At 41.4% G+C, this 18,687-nt stretch overlaps 1 protein-coding gene across 2 annotated transcripts in view; it reads left to right on the top strand.

The window, feature by feature from the left end:
* ASXL3 (ASXL transcriptional regulator 3) overlaps positions 1-18,687 on the top strand; it is a 115,496-nt gene that overhangs the window by 76,919 nt on the left and 19,890 nt on the right. The window contains exons 7-8 of one of the 2 annotated variants that reach the window (XM_069957646.1): positions 11,224-11,341; positions 13,870-13,989. In XM_069957646.1, coding sequence (XP_069813747.1) covers positions 11,224-11,341; positions 13,870-13,989 — 238 coding nt within the window. The remainder of the gene's footprint in view (positions 1-11,223; positions 11,342-13,869; positions 13,990-18,687) is intronic. The other variant, XM_069957644.1, reaches the window with a different exon arrangement.

Here is an 18,687-nt window from a genome sequence, read left to right as displayed (position 1 = left end):
TGCTTCCACCTCCATGCTTAACGGTGGGCACCGTGTTCTTGGGGTCATAGGCAGCATTTTTCTTCCTCCACACATGGCGGGTGGAGTTGAGGCCAAAAAGTTCAATTTGACCACAAAACCTTCTCCCAATAGCTTGGTTCATCTTTCAAATGATCATTGGCATACTTGAGGCGCGCCTCCACATGTGCTCTCTTCAGCAGGGGTACCTTTCGGGCACTGCAGGAGGTGAACCCATTGTTGCGCAAAGTGTTGCCAATTGTTTCCTTGCAAACTGTGGTCCCAGCTGCCTTCAGGTCATTTGCTAACTCCTACCGAGTGGTTGCAGGACGATTTCTAACTGTTCTCCGCATCATTGCCACCCCACGAGGCGAAATCTTCTTTGGAGCACCGGGCCGGGTCTGTTGATTGTCATGTTATACTCTTTAAACTTTCTGATAATTGCACCAATAGTTGTTACTTTCACATCCAACACCTTACTAATCTTTTTGTAGCCCATTCCAGCTTTGTGAAGGTCAACAATTCTGACTCTGAGGTCCTGTGACAGCTCTTTGGTTTTACCCATGTTGGAGACTTGAAATCTGTGTGATCTGTCTGATTCTGTGGACAGTTGTTTTTCACACAAGTGATTAGTGAGAACAGGTGGCTTCAGGTCAGGTAACAAGTTGATTGGGAGTGTCTAACTGGTCTGTAAAAGCCAGAACTGCTAATGAATACTAAGGGATCAAATACTTATTTCACTCCATGAAATACAAATCAATTAATATATATTCCTTAGATTTATTTTCTGGATCTTCTTTTTAATATTCTGTCTCTCCATGTAAGAATACATCTACCATTAAAAGTATAGAATGATCATGTCTTTATTAGTGGGCAAACAAAGAAAATCAGCAAGGGATCAAATACTTCTTGGACTCACTATATATATATATATATATATATATATATATATATATATATATATATATATATACAGTATATATACACACACACACATGTGAGTATATAACTGTATTTTCTGGCTTATAAGACGACTCCCAAATTTCCAGCTAAAATATAGAGTTTGTGATATATTTGCCGTTTAAGACTACCCCTCTTCCAACGCTCACCAAATAAAAATTAATAAAGAAAATCAGACAGCAGCGAGATCTGAGAGACAGAGAAGGAGGTACAGTAATAGGATACAAGGGAGCTCAAAAACGCCTGCATCCCCTCTTTATGCAGCAACTGTATGAAGGGCAGGGCAAGCTATAGGCGTCCGGCGTGTGAAAAAAAAGAGATATTGAAGAGTGGCGCTGTGCCCAGAAAAACTCTCCCCTTTCCCCCGTCTGGCCTGTCCTTGTATCCTACCGGTATTACTTGTACCTCCTTCTCTGCCTTTCAGATCTCGCACATGTGCGCCTGCGCCTCTTCATGGCAGTCCTCAGCAGCGAGATCTAATTGGCAGAGAAGAAGGTACACTAACAACGGGAGGAAACAAGAGCGGGCCAGACGGGTAAAACGCCTGCAGTTTGCTCTGCTCTTCATACAGTCGCTGTTTTTGAGCTCCCCCCACCGTATGCGGCGACCACAAATTCTCCTATGCTGTTCTGATGTTTTTCAGCACCCAGCATATAAGACGACCCCTGACTTTTAAGAAGATTTCCTTGTGTTAAAAAGTAGTCTTACACGCAGACGATCATGCAAGGTTGGTAATGCGCATGACCCCAATTGATTCAAAGCGCGGGATGCTTGCAGTACCAACATAGCATAGTCATCTCCATTAACCTCTTAAGGACATATGACGTACCCGTACGTCATATGTCCCAAGGAGGTGTTCAGAGCGGGGCCCCGCGGCGACCCTGCTCTGAACCGCCGCGATCCCGGGTGCCGCGTGTAGCCCGGGACCGCGGCTATTAGCGGCACGGTCCGATCGCCGTGCCCGCTAATTAGGTAATCTGAGGCAGCTGTCAAAGTTGACAGCTGCCTCTGATTACCGGATGCAGCGGTTCCCGGGTGTCTAGTGGGGGAGATCGCTCCTCTGGGACGTTGTCCCGGAGGAGCAATCTCCGTGTGTGGTGCCGGCCGGGGTCCGCTCCAAGATGGCGCCGACCCCGGCTCGGCACTCGTTTGTTTTCAGCTGCAGCAGCCAAAAGCAAACGAGTACCGATCTCATTGATCTTTGCTGTATAAGTATAAAGCAAAGATCTCAATGAGAGATCAAAGTGTATATACTAGAAGTCCCCCAGGGGGGCTTCTAGTATATGTGTAAAAAAAAAAAAAGTGTTATTAGTAAAAAGCCCCCTCCCCTAATAAAAGTTTGAATCATCCCCCTTTTCCCATGTTTTAAATAAAAGTAAATAAATAAACATGTTTGGTATCGCTGCATGCGTAATCGCCCGAACTATTAATTAATCACATTCCTGATCTCGCACGGTAAACGGCGTAAGCACCAAAAAATCCCAAAGTGCAAAATTGCGCATTTTTGGTCACATCAAATCCAGAAAAATTGTGATAAAAAGGAATCAAAAAATCGTATATGCGCAATCAAGGTACCGATAGAAAGAACACATCATGGCGCAAAAAATGACACCTCACACAGCCTCATAGACCAAAGGATAAAAGCGCTATAAGCCTGGGAATAGAGCGATTTTATGGAACGTATATTTGTTAACAATGGTTTGAATTTTTTACAGGCCATCAGATAAAAGAAAAGTTTGATGTTATATATCGTTTTAATCGTAACTACTTGAGGAACATTCACAACAAGTCAGTTTTACCCCAGGGCGAATTGCGTAAAAACAAATACCCCCCCCCAAATAAATGAAATACGTTTTTTTTTCCCCCAATTTCACCACACTTTGAATTTTTTTCTGATTTTGCAGTGTTCTTTATGCAAAAAATCAGCCTGTCATTGCAAAGTACAATTAGTGACGCAAAAAATAGGGCTCATGTGGGTTTCTAGGTGGAAAAATGCAAGTGCTGTGGCCTTTTAAATACAAGGAGGAAAAAAACGAAAACGCAAAAATGAAAATTGGCCACGTCCTTAAAGGGTTAATACGCTGTGCCAGGTTCACTACACTTCGTTACAGGTACAATATAAAGGAGTTGTCTAACTGTTAACATATATTCCCTATATCCACAATTAAACCCCTTGAGATCTCAAGAGTGGGGTTCCAAAACGTGGGCAGCTCTCATAGGTATTGAAAAGGGCGTCAGTACACACATATGACTGCTGCGCCATTCGGATGCGAGGCTTCAGATCCTGTTTCTGGGATTACAAGAGGGTCTCAGCAGGCCCTCGCCCTCCCCCCTTTTAACTCTTAACCAAATTTGACATTGCATGTACACCATGTGTTGGGCCAGGCAGTATGCAGTGGGTTTAGGAGCAGAGTGCACTCCATACACAGTGGGCGTTAGCTGCTGTATGAGGCTGACAGCCACAGGAAATGGTTGAGATAGGAGACGACTCTGTTTTCAGCTGCTTCACTTCAATCATTTAATACTGACCACAGCATTATTAGAAGCCACATGCTGAACACTTCTGGCATCTGATCACCATCACAGTATCATTTAGTTGCCATGACAGCTAGGCGCACTGTGAACCTAGCCTTACCTGTCTCTTTCTACTACTGTGCTGTTTAAAACCACATTTAATGCGACTCTGTACCCACAATCTGACCCCCCCAAACCACTTGTACCTTCAGATAGCTGCTTTTAATCCAAGATCTGTCTTGGGGTCCGTTTGGCAGGGGATGCATTTATTGTCATAAAAACAACTTTTAGTCTTGCAGTGCTGTGTCTTAACGGCCGGGGCTTACATTTGTATATGCATTAGGCTGGCACCACCTCTCCTTCCTTCCTCCCCACCCTCCTTATCATTAGGAATGCTCCAGGCAGATTGCTTCCTATTCACCACCTGTGTGTATAATGAACATGGGCTGAATCGTTAATACACCTGTTCAAAGCTCAAACAGCAGTAAATGTTCCTGGATCATTGCTAATGAGTAGGACGGTGGGGAGGAAGGACGAAGAGGGGGTACCAGCCTAATGCATATACAAATGTAAGCACCGGCCGTTAGACACAGCGCTGCAGGATTAAAAGTTGTTTTTATGACAATAACTGCATCCCCTGCTGAACGCACCCCAGGACAGATCTTGGATTAAAAGCAGCTATCCGAAGGTACAAGTGGTTTGGGGGGGACAGATTGTGGGTACAGAGTCGCTTTAATCATTTGACTTATAAATGGTCTTTTGCTTTTAACAGACTATTGCTTTGATGGCCAGTGATAAATTCCTTGAAAAAGATTCTGCCGTAATTTTCCATCATGCTCCGAAAATAATTGGTTGAGAGTTTATATAAATGTGCAATAAAAAGAAGCGGCGGCAGTATAAATAATAACAGAATTATGTCTGAACCTGGAGCGTTATTACATGACGCCATGAAATGAATGCAGGCCATCAGAGGTATATTTCTTTGCATTGATTTAATATCAAAGGATGTAGCACTATGTTACTATTATTTATTTAGCATAGAAGAATTTCCCAAGCTAGTTTGAGCCTTTTTTACGTACGGCAGAGTGCTCGAGTTCCTGTTGCTTTTGCTGTGGCTTTTCGACTTTGATCAGTATTGTGTGAAATTTCAAAGGTTATCCTACACGCTGGGGTTTTTTCAGGACATTAAATTGACATTTTGGAGAATGTAGTAACAAAATGAGAGGTTAACGCTGCAAAAAGAAAAAAAAAGTGTGAAATGATGTCTTTAGCAATGTAGCAATTCATACATCTAGAAAAAACCTCTCCCTTAAATGGCCCTCCCACTGCGCATGGATGGCACTTGGCTCACAAGGCTTTCTTCCTCTGCCTCATTAACCCTGTCTATCTCTTACTAATGAGTACAGTACATCCCGTACCCGTGAATTATTCAATGTTTACACTTGCTACAAATCTAGTCAATTTTTCCATTTCTGATTCCTATTAACTAAATTCGTATCATGGGCCCGATGTGTATACATGTGAGTGGCGGGAAGCGTTTATCATTATATTGAACGTTTTGCCGCGTTCTTTTCATTATTTTGTATTTAAACATCCTCTGTCTATAGCCGTTCTGCTGTCTGGTTTCAGGGTAAATGAAATATCCAATTTTCATCCAAATTTTCAGCCTTCATTACGAGTTATGTTTCTTGTTAGTTGTATTTGCCTCTTTAATGCTGCATTTACACGAAACGATTATCGTGCGAATTCACAAGATAACTATCGAATTCGAACGATGATCGTACGTGTAAACGCTGCGAACGATCAAACGACGAACGAGAAATTTTGATCTTACAACATGTTCTAAGATCGGCGTTCGTAGTTTGCAAAAAAATTCGCATATCGTTCCGTGTAAACAGTCAGTCACCGATTTATCCTATGTGCGAGATAGGCTTAAGCGATCGCAAAACGAATTTTCCATACGATATATCGTACCGTCTAAACGCTGATCATTATGGGAAAAAAATCGGTACTCCTACACATTAATCGTACGATCGGGCCAATTATCGTTTTGTGTAAACGCAGCATAACACTCAGTAGTTATGTTGTCTTTTTGTATTTAAATAGGGTCAAATTTGTGTGCTCATTCATCTCATAAGATATTCTTATACTTCCTTGTCCATATGGGCAGATGGACAATCCATAGCATGTAACAGTAGTGGATGGGTTTTTAAGAAATCTCATCCACATGGTCTGCACCAGGGGATATGAACTCTTCAGCATGTCCATTTATGTTCCCCTTGACTTCACATCAAAATTTGCAATAAGTATAGGTATAGGGAGAGGCCTGTCAGTCAAGAGACACCTCCTTGAATGCATATCCAGTTCCTGGCCTTTGTCTTTCCGATCTATTCACATGTACAGAATCTGCTGCAGATTTTGTGTGGGGTGTATTCATTTGATTCCATTGATATTGATGGATGTCGATCCTGTATGTGTGAATGGACCCTAAAACTATAATTTTTCTGCAACCAGCTGTGTTAGGAGCAAATCATAGAGCATTGTAGTGAAGGTGCCTGTCTCTTGCTGCATGAAACATATGAATGGTTCCCTGGTACCGTTCTGGAGGTTAGTGAAGACCAGCCAATAAAGGAGTATATATCCACCAGAGACATTCATGGCATATCCACAGATTATGCCGTACATTTCTGATTGAATTGGATCTGCTCACACACTATGCTTTTTATGTAACTCCCATCAACACCAATGGGAGTTATAAACACTGTGTAAAACAGCTAGATCCGCTGTTTTTGGCTCCCTGATTATCTCTGACACCAGCAACAAGGTCAGAAGGGGTCTAAAGGCCCTCAGTCTTGAGATAGGTGCAGGTCCCAGAGGTGGGATCGCATCTTTGGGGGAAATCCAGTCAAAGTGAATAATGCATAAAGATCCCATTAGTTACATCTTGTGATTGCCACTTCTTCTTAATGATTGGTACCTGGAAACCTATAAAAGCCCATGGCAATCAATGGCTTCGTGTTCATAGTCTGTACTGACCATCAGCCTGTATTTAGAATTATTATAGCTCTTGCTGAATTGATGTAAAGCAGGGATTTGATCCATGCAGTTATTGAACATATGTGATCCGTGTTTTTCCATCTTTCACCCTGACAACCACCCCATTATCCAGGCTGCCTATCTTTGCATGCCTTGCTCTGTATGACTCAATGATCCATCTATATTTAGAATACAAGCTGTTAGCAATGTACAGTATTCATTATACATGTCTGCATTGAAGTCATTATAATCCAGATATTTGGCCATCGCTGTGATTTCATAATGTGAACTATAATTTAAAAATGTAAAAATTGCCATAAAATACTGATGATGCCGACTTTACTGCAATGGTTCACAGGTTTCCAGGAGAGAAACTCCAGCTGATCTGTAAAATGACGCTGGATAAATTGCTTATCACACTTGTAAGAGAATGTTACTAGCGTTACACATACAGTAACATGTCGCTGCTCAGACTTCCTCAATTATCGCATAGAGTAGTAATAGAAGCATTCATTATGTGACGCCTTAGTACAATAGTGGCCAATTACATAAATAGGATTAAACTGGCCTTAGATATTAGCTGCAGTAAAGCCAAAAATAACGCTGGAATGTAATGGCCGTAATTAATAGATCTCAATAGGAATTACTGATCCAAGGTTATCTCAGTCTGTAATGAAAAAATAATGTCTGCTTACATTGTGTGATTGCATTTATTGTTACTTATATATTCATTGCTGCTGCTGCTTTTAGTAAATTTCCGTCGCAGCTAAACCCTTAAGAAGTACATTCCCAGATATCAGGAGTTAATTCTGTGCCCTTTTACTTGGCGGTCAAATAGCTGAATGTAGGATCGGTACATATTCATGTCTTATGCTGAAATGTGGAGAATGACAAGAAGTCTGGGATTGTGAAATCTAAAATGTGTCGATTTTAATGGTTTATTTTAACATAAGAAGTGCAGTAAGGGTACTGTATGTTCACACTGAGTAATACAGGCGGAATTCATGTCAGTTCTTTGAGCGGAGATCGGCGGAAGCAGAGGCTTGTGAGCCATCCCATTGACACACTGAGGCAGGCGGGATTCCGCACTTCGCAGCGGAATTCTACCTGTATTACTCAGTGTTTACATACCCTTAGGTGGCACAGTGCTCTCTGCTGTCACCTCTGTCTGTCTGTGTCAGGAACTGTCCAAAGCAGTAGAGCTTTTTTATGGGGCATTGCTACTGCTCTGAATAGTTCCTGTCGCAGACAGAGGTGGCAGCAGAGAGCAGTGTGTCTGACTGGAAAGAATACACCACTTCCTACAGGACATACAGCAGCTGACAAGTACTGGAATGCTTGAGATTTTAAATAAAAATTCACTAGATTTAAGATGTTTAAGGGGTACTCCAGCGGGGCGGGGACATTTTTTTACTGACACCGGGGAGGAGGTGGCTGAGAGAAACGAAGTCCACTCACCTCCCCAGTTCCAGCGGCGGGTCCCGCATCGCAGCCCTCCGGTCCCCTTTTCCCGCCTGCTTCCTGGTGTCTGACGCATGCCCGAGACGTGACATCTCAGGTCCGCTCAGCCAGTCAGTGACGGAGGCGGGATCCGTTTCAAGTCCGCTCAGATCCCGCCTCTGTCACTGACTGGCTGAGCGGACCTGGAACGTCACGTCTCGGGCCCGTGTCAGACACCAGGAAGTGGCCGGAAACTGGGGAGCGCCGCAGAGCCCTGCGATGCGGGACCCGCCGCTGGAACCGCGAAGGTGAGTAGACGTAGTTTCCCTCAGCCACCTCCTCCCCGGTCCCAGGTAAAAAATGCCCCCCCGCTGGAGTACCCCTTTAACTAGGACATTCTGAGTTCAATTCATTGACTTTAGTCCAGACTTAAGTTTATTTGTCAAACAGAAACTGGTGTATACTGCTTATAGCAACCAATTACAGCTTAGCTTTCACTTTGCCAGAGCTGTGAACTGAGCTGGGATTGGTTGCTATGGAGTTTACACCTGCTTCTGTTATATACTTCCTGGGCCTAGGGTGTGTTCACACACAGCAGATAATGTGCAATGTTTCTGCACCAAAGCAAATCAATATGTAGCTAAGATCTTCTGCCGATTTTCTGCACATCAGTTGTAGGAAATCAGCGGCAGTTTGACAGCATGTGGACATACCCTTAGGGAGGAGGTTGCCAGTGTCGTATTCATCTATTTCATACTGTAATAGATTGTAAGCCCTTGCAGACAGGGTCTTCTGTCCCCATGTATCAGTCTGCCATTTACCTTATTCATGTAATGTGTTTTGATCTTGTAATGTTCTATTTGTCACCCCCTATCGCTTGTATAGCGCTCTGGAATCAAGGGCGATTTTATAAATAAATAATAATCTAATAATGAGTCCTACTTGGCAGAAATGTTCTGAGTTATTTCATAGTTATTACTTCATTCATGTACAGAATTGCTTCCAAATAGTTGCTGGTCTCTTGAGGAATTAGGCAAACGTTAAGTTCTATCCTGCCGCCAGATATGTGACCCCCAACTCTCAACTGTGATCTCAGCACCAATAATTCATTGAAAACCAGCACAACTGTAAGGGTATGTTCACACAGTGTGCTTACAGTGTACTGGGATGGCTCCCAAATAGTATACCTCTTATGGGTGCCACTGTATGGATAAGGGGGTGATGTTCTCAAAGAGGAAGTCGTTTGAAGACAATTCAGCGGATAGGCTGACACATTTATATTTGTACACTTTTTTGCCAGATGCCTCTACATAGACTAGATTTGATGGATTTATTTTATTTTTTTAGATTTTTTTTCTTTAAATCTATTTTTGAAAAATTAAGTTCTCTTTATAATATGCTTATAATCACATTTTACAATGATCCAAATTCTCCCAAGCTCCAGTCCAATGAATGTGGGTCCATCCCATCTCAGATAAGTTTATTTGCCTCCTTGTTTTCCTCTCCTTCTATGCTGTATAATGGACCTTACTATTGAGTGACTTGTGTTTATCAGTTGTGTCAGATCGTGTTAGTGTAGTTTGCATTTTCTTCCAGGCTATCTATATCTTACTGTATGAATGGTTTACTAAGCTTGTCTATCTAGCGCTTCCTCCGAATGTGTTGGTCAAGTTTGGGCAGGCCGACGAAACTCGTAGAAAATTATATGATAAAAGGATAAGGTGTTTATCCTGCTCACAAGTTCTCACTTGAATATTCCTTCTACAGTGATCCGATGGTCGGATATGAACTGTAGAGCGGCAGTATAAGTATATAGGACTACTTCCTTAATAATTTTGATGGAGTAATTATAACTCATGCAATGATTCCTGTCCTCCATTATCTGGTGAAATACTGCCCCGGGCTGTCACAACCTTTTATAGCCACGTAACCAAATGGATATGCTATGCTAAGTCTGGAGCCGAGTATAAATTGGTTGGAGATGTCCCGTCATCACACTTAACATTTGTCTGCATTTTCCTTTCATTGCTCCCATTATCTTGCTTTTCTTTTAAAGCTCATTGAGATGATTATTGTTTTCTCAGATGATCCCCCTGGGCCCTGTTATTGGCCCATACACCTTGCCCAAATTGAATTAGAGAGGAAAGGCACAATGAATGTGCATCTCACAAAATGCGCCCATTGAAGTGCATGAATAATTTGGCTTGTAACCATGGATAATATTGGCAACAGTTGGTTAGTTCTGAAAACCACGAGTAGCAGTAGGAGTTAATGTGCATAACTATGCGTAAAATCCGCCCTTATCTGTTGACAGTCTTATAACGTTATCCACTCAAGTGGACTCTTGAGAAATCGCAAATATTTCTTTCAAATCTGGCATTCTCTTGTCATTCCGTGTGTGTTTTGCTGATGTTTTTTCATCTTTGTGGTTTTTGTTCTTTTGCTGGAGAGAGGGTGGAAAAAAAATTAACTCTTTCTTTATTGGTGAATCTTTTACAAATGTATTCTTAGAAACGCACGAAGAGGCAAGGTTCGAGGGGCTGATATCCGGTTAATGACTAGATCTCGGCTAAACATTAGCTCACCCGTGGCACTTTAGCCTTCATCTGTTGTCAGTATTTTATTATATTTTTTTTCTCCATCTCCCTCCTGTTGGTAGCTTGAAGGTTAATCCCCAAAGTCAGGCAGACAGAAGCTCAGCGAGTGCTGCGAGTATTCCTATGCTCGGAGCGATTCCTTCTCTTCTCAGAAATAAACGATTCCTGCCGTGTTCAGTGATTTTTGTGCAGCACTCCACACGGCTGAGCGAGTGCATCAATACTGTAGTCCTTACATGCTGTACATACTGATGACACTCTCTGTTTAACGTGATTGACTGAGCAGGATAGGGAAGCAGATGCACCTGCGAGAGATGTACAGACGTACATACATACATTTGCAGCCTGCTAAACACTTATCGCTTTTTCTTTTGACTTGAAAATGACGGTGTGATGTGCCTGATGTGGTGAATTGGAGGTAGTACAATCGCTTCCAGATGCCTTTGTTATTATGAGCACTGACATAAATGCAGTTAGGTGCAGTCTATTTGTGTTTCAACTCAAGTTTTAATTCCTTATTATCTGTGGCTGATCGTTGGTGAGGGTTGGCACCTGGAAAGCAGACAGCTCCTATATCCTGTGAATATATATCATGTGCTGGTGTCTCCGTGCTTGTATCAGTATTGAGCTGGCTGATGTTCCCGGTAAACCTGACACTGTGTTCCTTTCCTTTGTTTAGGCTTTGAGGCAGCAGCAGAAGAGAAGAAATGGGGTCTCTATGATGGTAAACAAGACTGTCCCTCGTGTCGTCCTGACGCCTCTAAAGGTGTCTGATGAGCAGTCGGATTCACCTTCAGGTAAAGATGAAACAAGCCGCACATTTTCTGAGAAAATCCACTCGCTAAGCCTTTGTGTAAGGAGGGCTGTGCGATGAAGGGAGAAATGCATGAGGAAGGCTCCTTCGCTGCTCTCCCTACAGTTTGACAATACGATCTGTATTCAGAGACGTGTATTTATACAGATGCATGCACACCCCTATACATATATATATATATATATATATATATATATATATATATAAGCGGGTGTTAGGATTCACAACGCATAACAAAACAGTTTGGCTGCTGCAGGAAGATAGGAGAAAGCAATCATTGCAGCCTGGTTAAAGAAATTTAATATGGGACCACATGCTGGCGCTAAATGCCTGCAAATCTAGCTCGCTTACACAGTTATCTTGTGGCATTTGTCTTGTAGAGCCCTGATGACAAGTATTACTGTATTTTTCTTCTCCGTAGATAAACAGCCAGGCTTGTTTGTCAACATTGCTATTTGTGTTTACAGTGGTGACAATAGACAGCGAATAAATAGATTAGCTATTCGTGTATAGAAGAATGGGATGTTTATGTTGTATTTATATAGATACATATTATATTTATAGAATTATACTATTTGTATAGCTTTTGTTTCCTTTCTTCCACTTCGATGTTTGCTCTGTACATGTGTTTTACCTCCTCCTCTCTTGTGCATTAGAAGACGTTTAGATGATTAATATTACAGTATGTAAGGAGTGCTGTATGTTAGCCGGAGAATTACTGAAGACGTCCCTGAGCCAGATTGTTATTGTGTTGTTTTAGTGACCACTTTGCTGTTAGTAGCTCGTCTGGAATTACAGCTTTGTTCTTCTTTATTACTAGAGGGTCCTGACATTTTGGGATAATCCTGTCTAACAATTTCAAAGTTTTGCAAATAAAAAAAAAAGCAGAGCAGTTGAGTTGAGGTTTCGCATATTTAGAGACTGTAAAGGCAATGCCTCTATAGTCTTTTTAATTATGTATGTGAAATGTAATATGTGTGTGTTCTTTTTGTTTTAGGATGTCTTTTATATTTTTTTTTCGGCCTGGTAACTGGTATGCATTTGTAATTGTAATTATCCGTCTGGGATGTCATTTGATGCGTTAACAAGTGAACCTGGATAGAAATTATAAGGAAGGCACTTTTTTTTCTTTATGTAAAATGTTACCCCTAAGCGGTTGGACCAAAGATAACATTTATCACCTTTACTCCAGGATGGGCGATAAATGTACAATCACTAGGGATCCAACCACTGAGATGTCAGCTGATCACAGGAGAGGAGGATCCAAAATCCCTCATTTCAATAAAGCATCACACATGCGCACTAGCACTCCATTCACGGTCTATTGGATGGACAGAGATTGCAGAGTAGGGTGCTCGTCTACCCCAGGGCCCTATTATACGGGACAATATTTGTGTGAAAAATAGTTATTTTGTTTGAATTTCAATGATAGTCATCCTTTGTAATTGCAGTCAACGATTAGAAAATCATTCATGTGTCGTTGATTTAGGTTTGACCCTAAAATCATTGTTAATCATTCGCTGTAATTCTACATTTGTTCACTGAATTTGTTCAATAATCGTTCAGAGTAATTGCACATCGTTTATTCTTTTGCTGGGATCAGATGGCGTAAACAACCATAGTAACGATTTCAGGTTAACAGTAAACAATCTCATTTGCAATCATTTGTTAGTCGTTAATTGTTAAAAATCGCTTGGTCTAATAAACAGTGAATTGAGCAGTAGTGCAGATGCGTCATAGCTCCTGATTATTGCCGGTCCCAGCAACCAGATCCCCATTGGTCATAATTTATTATGTATATAGGTGATAAATCTTGTTTGTGGTCCAGTCTCTTTAGTATACTTGCAGAGCATGCAAATCTCCTGGTTATATTGTTAATATAACCAGGAGATTTTCATGCTCTGCAAGTATACGGTGAGGGCCTCTTCCTAGTAAAATATTATTTATTTGGTGGGATAGCTGGTGAAGAGCACTCCTATCCATATACCCTATTGGGGCGCATAGACCTCATAGGGTACAGTCCTCTGATTTGAACCCCCTTCTAACAGCACAAGCCATGAGAGAGGGACCCTTTTTGATAAATTGGCTCTCTGTGACTCGTGTATGGAGCAGTTTAGACAACCTATTTTTCATTCATTTGTTTACTACCATATTTTTAACTAATAAAGTAGACAAACTGAGATGATACTTAAAGAGACAATGATGGAGATGGCGGAGTTCTATTCTGGAAGGCAGTTCAGCGTCTTTGGGGGTTACTCTTCAAAGCTGTGCATTAGCTGGATGGTATTTCTCTTATCTGTTGTAGCGTTCAGCAAGTTATTGATTGCATTCCTATCTGATATAGCGTCCTATTGTTTCTCTAGTCTCTAGCGCACTGAAAGAATAAGATTTTAGCTGAAAAAGGATGTTCCCGACCACATTAAAGTGAACCAAGATGAAGCTTTTGTGTGGTGAAAGAGGAATAGATGTAAAATGTGTGTTTATGCTTGTTTTTCTACCTTCTTGTTAAAGGATCTGAGTCTAAAAACGGTGAAGCAGACAGTTCTGATAAGGAGACCAAGCAAGGGCAAAAATCACCCCCTGGCAAACAAATAAGCCAGCACTTAAAGCGGCTAAAAAAATCAGGTTTAGGTAAGTACCGGCTATGTGTGTGTTTATTTGTGTTTTATTGACTTGTAGGAGCTGTCGTATTAGTAGTATAGCGAAAATAAAAAAAAATGTTATCAGAAGAGAAAGCACTGAATGTGTGAAAATATATATATATATATATATATATATATATATATATATAGCAAAGAATTAGAGCATAAATAAGAAAAACTCACTGGTTGCCTCTTACTGGTGCCCTTCACCACACAGTGATGCCAGTTCTTACTGAATGCTAGGGACATTTTGAACAATAGTGCAGATAAAATGGGCCTATTGTATATGGCTGCTGGTTGCATTTCAGCTTTTATTTTCTGAGTAAAAGGTAAAAACAAGAACGTTTATTGTTTTTGTTCCCAGTGCACTGGTTTTATTTATGATACTCATTGTTTATCTGCTAGGTGTTCTTTCTTTGTAGTGCTCATGCCTGGGCATTGACTTTGCTTTATAAACTTTATTATACAATTGAAGTTGATCAATGTTGAATACTACCTTTACTGTATGTAATGGCACATACCAAGAAAGAAAGATACTGGGGGATGAGGGCTTGCAAAGTATTGTATACTGGGAAAACAAGTCAAAAGGTGGGCTTGGGTAGTCTCAGACAGGGCTGGGGCAGTGCAGGGACACCTGCACTAAGAATAACCAATGAATAGCTCAGCACAGCTATAGGAAATCATTCTCCAGAATATGAGATAATCAGGAAAGCCCACAAGTCCTCTTTAAGAATAAAAAAAATCAGATCATTTTAAGGAAATATTTGGGGGCGGGGGTGAGATGTTTAAATTGGACAATCAAAAGAGGATGAGTTTGATTTTGCCCGTGTTGGGTTTTAGGAAGTGGGACTTAAAAGAATTATGAGGATATAGCTGGATGACAGAGATGTAAGTTTACATGTCATCACCAGAAGAGTGTTACTGAACTACAGGAGATTTTATGAGCTCATAGGAGGAAAATTCCTGAAAAATGTAAGTGATATTATCACCCCCTTACTCTTTCTGTGGTTCTCCGCACCATCCACAAGCTTAGATGCTGCACATTCAATTTAGACTTGTAAAAAACTTGTCTGTATCATCTTTCTGCTCTAAAATCGCTTCATTCAATTGGTGGACAGTGTCTCTTTCTAGGCCCAACTGCCATGAAATCCCGCCTAGGTGACACTGTCTACTGATAAAGTGAAGTGAGTTGAGGGGGGGGGGGGGGGGGATTTATCACTTAAAACCCCGAGGGACGCCAGCTCAGAGGGGGCAAGAGGAAAGTAGTCATGTGCTAGTTAGAGAACGTATATGTTTTGTGAGGTATAAGGAGATCCAGAAGAGGCCTAGTCTGTAGTAGTATAGAGGAGTATAGGGCATTGTCCAATGACTTTACCAATTTGTTAGTGACTTTGATAATAACAGTTGTGGTAGGATCAGAAAGATGAGAGATGTCTAAGGGAGCACAAGATAAAAAGTGGCATAGAAATTGTTACATCATTTGGGACGGAAAATAAATCTTTTTATATTTAATGGGCCTTTCTGAGACTTCTGGAATTCCTAAGGATAGGACATCAATACTAGGCCTGTCCCAGTCATAGGCCAACGGTATAGAAATCTCAGAAAACCCCTTTTAACCATGACAATTTTTTGTTTCTCCAGCCCTATCTACTGTTAGATAAAAATAAAATAATTTGCATATAAGTACTTTGTGCCTATTACAGACAGATTGCTATATATATAGCAATCTAAATAGGATAGTTTAATGTTTAGTCAAAGTGTGTGTGTGTGTGTGTGTATATATATATATATATATATATATAATGTGTGTGTATATATATATATATATATATATATATATATATATATATATATATATATATATATATAATTACACCACTCTGTATTCATTATTCATTTTTGGAATTTAATATTCCAAAAAGAACATTTTTCCTGTGGACATTCAAGCATCTGTAGGCCTTGACCCTACAGGGATAAGACTTGGAAGCTACTTATAAAAGTATTATGTGACAAAAAGTATTTTCTAAATAGACTAAAATGAGTTACATGTGAAATAAATCAATAAGCATAAAAGAATATAAAAGTACAATGGTTAGAAGCAAATTCTATGTTCTTTTCATGTAATGACATTTTAATGCCAATTTTGGGAAATTATAATCTTTACTTTTATGTACATTGGCACAAAAACAACAAAAAAAGAGACCTAAAACATAAGCTGTACTGATCTGGGAAGTTTAATGAACATCTAAAATATCTGGACTTCAAAGAAAAATTATAAATGAGACTGTAAAATGTCATCTAATGTTTCTTGCTGGTTCTTATTAAAAGGACGGGCTTTTGAAGTTTCTACAATTAACAGTGAATGTATAAAAGTAAATTTACTTAAAATGTATATTTTTGGCTAAGGATTCCTAATACATAACAGAATCCTATGTTCCAAATCCATCTGCACACACCAGGATTATTACCATTCAGTGTTTTTGAGAGTCCAGTAATGATCCTGTTTAAGGCTTCTTAAAAACAAATTTTAAATCAATACTTAAAATTTGCCACTTATTGTATCTTTTAAACCCTTGAAAGGGAACTATCGACAAAACCAACCTGCTGATAGCTCCCTATGAGGATATATGTGTTCCGGAGCAGTTTGTAGTGTAATCCTGTGCCCAGTAAAGCTCTCTGGAGCACTAGGGGCAGGGCTACCGCCCCCCGAGCACTGATCTGCCCTACCACTGGCTTACCACTAATAATCATTAGAAGGGGTGGGTTGGCCGTGGGCAGATCAGCACTCAGGGCGTGGTAACCCCACCCCTAGTGCTCCAAATGGCCTTTATGGATGCAGAATTACACTACAAACTGCGGGGTAAAAGTGCCAAGGATGATGATAAGAGACTTGACGTATCCATGATGTCACCAAGAGATGGGCCTTCATGGTGTGCATGTCAAGTGTAAGGAAGATGTCCGAGCGCCACTTGCCTCTCGTTGGTGCAAAGGCTTTCCTCTCTGTGATGTCATGGTGATTATAGTGCTTTAAATCACGCCCAGAAGGGCATGGGTACAGCACTGACACGCCCGGTGACCGTGACTACTTACCGAATGGAAGATGCCCAGATGACTTGTTGGGCCTAATTTATATAGAGTGTGGGACTTTATAAATGTAAGTTTTTTGGTTATACCGGACAGGAACTCTGTACATAAATATGTTTGGGAAGTACGCAGGGTGATGTAGCAGCACATTTTATTAGTGTTATAGGCATTTTTGAGTGATTGGTTCCCTTTCCTACTGCATTATAAGATCTGTTGATCGGTTTGTGTTTGCCAATAACCTTATGACTGTTCGCAATAACTACCAGAAGAATTGTGGAGTACCGTAGTACAAGATATTTCATTGTAATGTGATTACTTAGCTTTGTAGATTATATCTATATATAAACTGTAAAATTGTGGTGTTCAAAGGTGAACATCCACTTTAAGGTTTTAGAGCTGCTTGAACATGAACAATAAACCCAAGCTGTAGCCGTTCTCCTATTATGTGGAGAAGCCTGTGTGCAGGAGTGTAAATGGATCTTGGTGTTTAATTTGCCTGTGAGGGAATTTATCATGAGAAGACAATTTCCAGCCTGGACCGCTGATCTTTCTTACCCACAGGCTGACATTTCTTGTTAATAAACAGTGTTTCCTTAATGATCTGCTTTGGCGCTACAGTCCGTTTCTCCTCCTTAAAATTATTAAGTGTTTTATCGTTGCTTGGATTTTTTTTAACTTGCCAGAAAATTGCTCTGAAAGGACCTTTTGTGTAAAACCCCTGAATCTTTGTCTCCGATATTACAGATAGCTGAAAATATGTTGTTACATAGATAATTATTGTGTGCTATAATCAGAAGAACACATAAATGCTCCCATGCACTGTGAACCAAGCATAACCACCCCTAAGCTGTACTATATAGGATGTTTCCGCTTTTTTTACTGACAAAAAAAGATCGGTGTACACCAGTGCATTATAAAAATATGATGAATAATACATGGTGTACATCCTGTTCAAGAAGAAAATCCTCTGCTTAATGCTAAGTTTACACGAGACGAATATTGGCCCGATCGTACGATTAACGATTTTGAAGTATTGATTTTTTTTTATAACGATCAGCGTTTAGATGGTACGATATATCGTACGGAAAAATCGTTTTGCGATCGTGCGCCCGCAGCCCGGCCCGCCCGCAGACCGCCCCCCCCCCCCGCTCAACCGCAGCCCCCTGCGCCGCCCCGATCGCCACCCCCGCCGCCGCTCCGATCGCGCCCCCCCCCCATTGCCACCCCTGCCGGCGCTCCGATCTCCCCAATCAGTGCTGCCTTGCAATGATTGGTTGAAGAGATGAGCCGGGAATTTCAAACGGCTCCCCTTCAGCCAATCAGTGCTGAAGAGGAGCACTGGTTGGCTGAAGAGGAGCCGTTTGAAATTCCCGGCTCATCTCTTCAGCCAATCAGTGCGCTGAAGAGGGGAGCCGTGGATGTCCGAAGACCTGCTACGCGGAGCAGGTAACGTATGCTCTTGGCCGCGGCGGTGCGGGCGATCGGAGCGGCGGGGGGGGGGGCGATCGGAGCGGCGGGGGGGGGGGGGGGGGGGCGAACGGAGCGGCAGCGGGGGGGGGTTGGGGCGGTGACGGGGGGGGGGGCGATCGGAGCGGCGGTGGGT

The sequence above is a fragment of the Dendropsophus ebraccatus genome, chromosome 2 (assembly GCF_027789765.1).
Source record: "Dendropsophus ebraccatus isolate aDenEbr1 chromosome 2, aDenEbr1.pat, whole genome shotgun sequence".
Taxonomy (NCBI): Eukaryota; Metazoa; Chordata; class Amphibia; order Anura; family Hylidae; genus Dendropsophus; species Dendropsophus ebraccatus.
Note: the sequence above shows the minus strand (reverse complement) of the source record. Positions and strands in the feature narration are given on the sequence as shown.